Genomic DNA, 3,111 nt, shown 5'->3' with positions numbered 1-3,111 from the left:
CACTCTGTTCATTCTGTCATCTGTCCCTCTTCAGTCACCGGCTGAAATCTTCTCTGTAGTCTTTACGGCGCCTCTTGCTTTGATCTATAACTTCTCCTTCTATCCTATGCTCTCTGTCACATCATATCTCCACCTCTGTCTTTGTCATCACATCATCTTCTTCTCATCTCAGTCACAACGTTCCTCCTCTTCCTCCTTTCCTCTCCCGCCCTTTCCGCCCCCCCACCTCCCCAGTCCAGCCTTCTTCCCATAGCAGCAACTGTGTGGTCCTGAATGCGGGGACATGGTCGTGACTGATTCTCTAGGGTAGAATGCGGCGGTGTGTGTTTGTTTTGTTTTGTTTGTTTGTTTGTTTGTTTGTTTGGTTTTTTTTGCATTTTTTTATAGGGATGTTTGGCCTAATACACTGTGCGTTCTGACTTTGGGAAAGCATGCTGTGTCTGTCAGTGATTGGTCGCTGGCCGTGTGAGTGTGTGTGTGTGTGTGTGTGTGCGCGCGTGCGTGCGTTTGTGTGTGTGCGTGTGTGTTCTCTTTTTTAATCCGACTGGCTGACTGTCTTCTTACACCTGTAGTTTTTTTGTGTCTGTTCATCAGCTGTCCATCCAAACATAAATAATGACACAATCATCCTGCCGCCCCTTCCCCTTTCTTTAACTGTGTGTTTTTGGTAGGGGAAGTGGGGTGGGGCACAGTTATGGGTATGAAATCTCTCTCCCTCCATGTCCAACACATAGTGGGAAACATTTAATGAACATGAATGACAATAAAAACAGTAAAATACATAAACCACTATTAAAGATTTTTTTTCCCCCAGTTAGCCATGGAGGGGGAGACGCACACAGAGCCTGAGCTACATCCTTGTGAATGCTGTACTGCACCAGATTAGCCAGTTTTGCTGACTGTCTGCTTGTTAATCTTCCGCTCTCTTCTCAGCAGTCTTTCTCACAATGTAACCCTTTAGATTCACTTCTAGTCTGTTAGTCTGCAGAGGAAATACAGCAAACTTTTTTACAAGAATTTACTCTTCTTTCTGTCCCTTCCCACCTCTCTTTTCATTGTATCTCTCTCTCTCCTCTGTTGCACACGACGCCCTCTCCCCTCTGTCTGTCCTCCACCTCTCTCCTCTTCATCGGTCCCTCACAGGGTGGCTATGCAGCGTATCGTTACGCCCAGCCGGCTGCGGTAGCGACCCCCGCAGCAGCAGCGGCTGCAGCAGCAGCTTACAGTGACAGGTGAGTGGGCTGTTCAGTGCATCTTAGAGCCTGATCTGACAGGCCAACACCTGCACCCCTTGAGGCGTTTCGGTGCCTTTTAACAAAGCATTGGCCAGGAAGTGAGTTTTTAAGATGACCTTAATCCTTCCTGGGGTTCTAGCACATTAGTTATTTTGTACTTTGGACAGAAATGCATCACTTATTTTTCCTTTTAAATTACACGTGATATATAATGCTTGATACATTGGCTGTTTTCTGACAGCTACGGACGAGTTTACACGGCAGACCCCTACCATGCTGCACTCGCCCCAGCTGCCTATGGTGTTGGAGCCATGGTAAGTCCATGTGTTTTCTAATATTTAAAGCACAAGTCTGGCTTTATTCTATATTTTTCTTATTGTCAACAAATTCAGTAAAAATAAATCTATATATTAATAAACATAATAAAAAAAATCATAAAAATAAAATAATAAAAAAAAAACAGCTGGCTACTGTAGTGTGTGTCCTCAAAAAGGAGTAAATAGTACATTTGTTGGAAAATATTTTTGCCACAAATTATTATGAATTCAGTGCTTTTTGTGTTTACACCACAAAGACCAAGGCTGGATTACAAACACAGCACTGGGACGGCTCTTCACAGCACCTGGCTTTTTTGCAAGTCAAATGATTTGTTATAACTTACTGAAATTTGGTTTGGGAATATGCACTATAAAAACAAAATATCACCTGACATGACCGGGGCCTGAAGGTGGGTCTCAAAGAGTGTCCTTGTGTCAAAATCTATGTGTAAAACTAAATTAATGTCTGCTAAATTATCACACCATAGTGTCCCCACATAGAAAAAAAACAACATTGCACAATTAGTGGGAGGAACTCTGGGTTGATTTTTGTCCCAGGGCCATTAGCAGCTCGATGTGGCTATGACCAGGAGGGTTTCTGTGAAAGTGACTCAAAATAAACTCCTGTGTCCATGTTCATAGTAATGAATTAACATAATACATAATGGTTTTTGGACAGCAGTGGATGTCTATGGCATGAAAGAATGAGACATTTCAGGCTTTGGTTACACAAGCAGCACTTAGTGGTTGTGAGATCAGTTCATTGTTGGTTTTGGTCTTTTCCTGGGATTTATTAACAATAAGGAAATTGTAGAATACAACCAGCCTCCTCCTTTAATGAATAGTGTAATTTTGAATGTATGAATGAAAGATTTAATACACTAAATGTTTGTTGTTTTACAGGCCACGCTGTACAGGGGAGGCTACAGTAGATTTGCCCCTTACTAAAGACACTACATTTCCCAGGAGCTCCTCTCTTCCATTGAATTACTCTAAAAGAGCTCCCTCTTTTGTCGTGGAGGTGGACTGCACCCAGTTTAAAAGTGTGGAGTCAACCACAACAAAGAAATTTCTGATCCCACCCCAGAGCAGTCCCACGTTTTCTTATATACGCTACTACAGAAATAGAGGAATGCTGTATTAAAGACTGACTGATGGCCTTTACATTAAAAAAGAAGAAAAAAATAAAGACTTAAAATGGCCACCTTCCCTATTGCACGGCTGTATTATAGTCCCCCCCCCCCCCCCCTCCCCTCCCCTCCCCCTTCTTATTCCCTCGGCACTCAGCAGCACAAGACTCGGGATGGAGCCCAGATGTTCTTCCAAAGGCTGTGTGTGGATAACTGACATTTAAACAGCTGTCAACCATGTATGAGAAAGAGCTGAGTGCTGTGTGGCCTGCACACACATTTTAAGGAAAAAAGAGAGGGAAGCAAGAAATTGAGGTGTCCACAAAACATCGGAGCAGTAGCAAGCAGGAAGGTGCGTCGAAAAGAGCATCTAAAAACATTTTGAACCAGAATGACGAGTCACTAAAAATGATAAAACATCCACTGGAG

At 43.1% G+C, this 3,111-nt stretch overlaps 1 protein-coding gene across 4 annotated transcripts in view; it reads left to right on the top strand.

Moving 5' to 3' along the window:
* LOC111231504 (RNA binding protein fox-1 homolog 2-like) overlaps positions 1–2,778 on the top strand; it is a 32,770-nt gene extending 29,992 nt beyond the window's left edge. For 3 of the 4 annotated variants that reach the window (XM_022758611.1, XM_022758610.1, XM_022758613.1), the window contains 3 exons: positions 1,144–1,232; positions 1,477–1,549; positions 2,456–2,778. In XM_022758611.1, coding sequence (XP_022614332.1) covers positions 1,144–1,232; positions 1,477–1,549; positions 2,456–2,500 — 207 coding nt within the window. In that variant the 3' untranslated portion in view covers positions 2,501–2,778. Of the gene's footprint in view, positions 1–1,143; positions 1,233–1,476; positions 1,550–2,455 lie in introns of those variants that run through there. The other variant, XM_022758612.1, reaches the window with a different exon arrangement.
* Positions 2,779–3,111: the final 333 nt, after the last annotated feature.

This window comes from Seriola dumerili, unplaced genomic scaffold, assembly GCF_002260705.1.
Source record: "Seriola dumerili isolate Sdu_G_001 unplaced genomic scaffold, Sdu_1.0 BDQW01000302.1, whole genome shotgun sequence".
Classification (NCBI taxonomy): domain Eukaryota; kingdom Metazoa; phylum Chordata; class Actinopteri; order Carangiformes; family Carangidae; genus Seriola; species Seriola dumerili.
The sequence above is the reverse complement of the archived record's forward strand: the minus strand, read 5'-3'. Positions and strand labels throughout refer to the sequence as shown.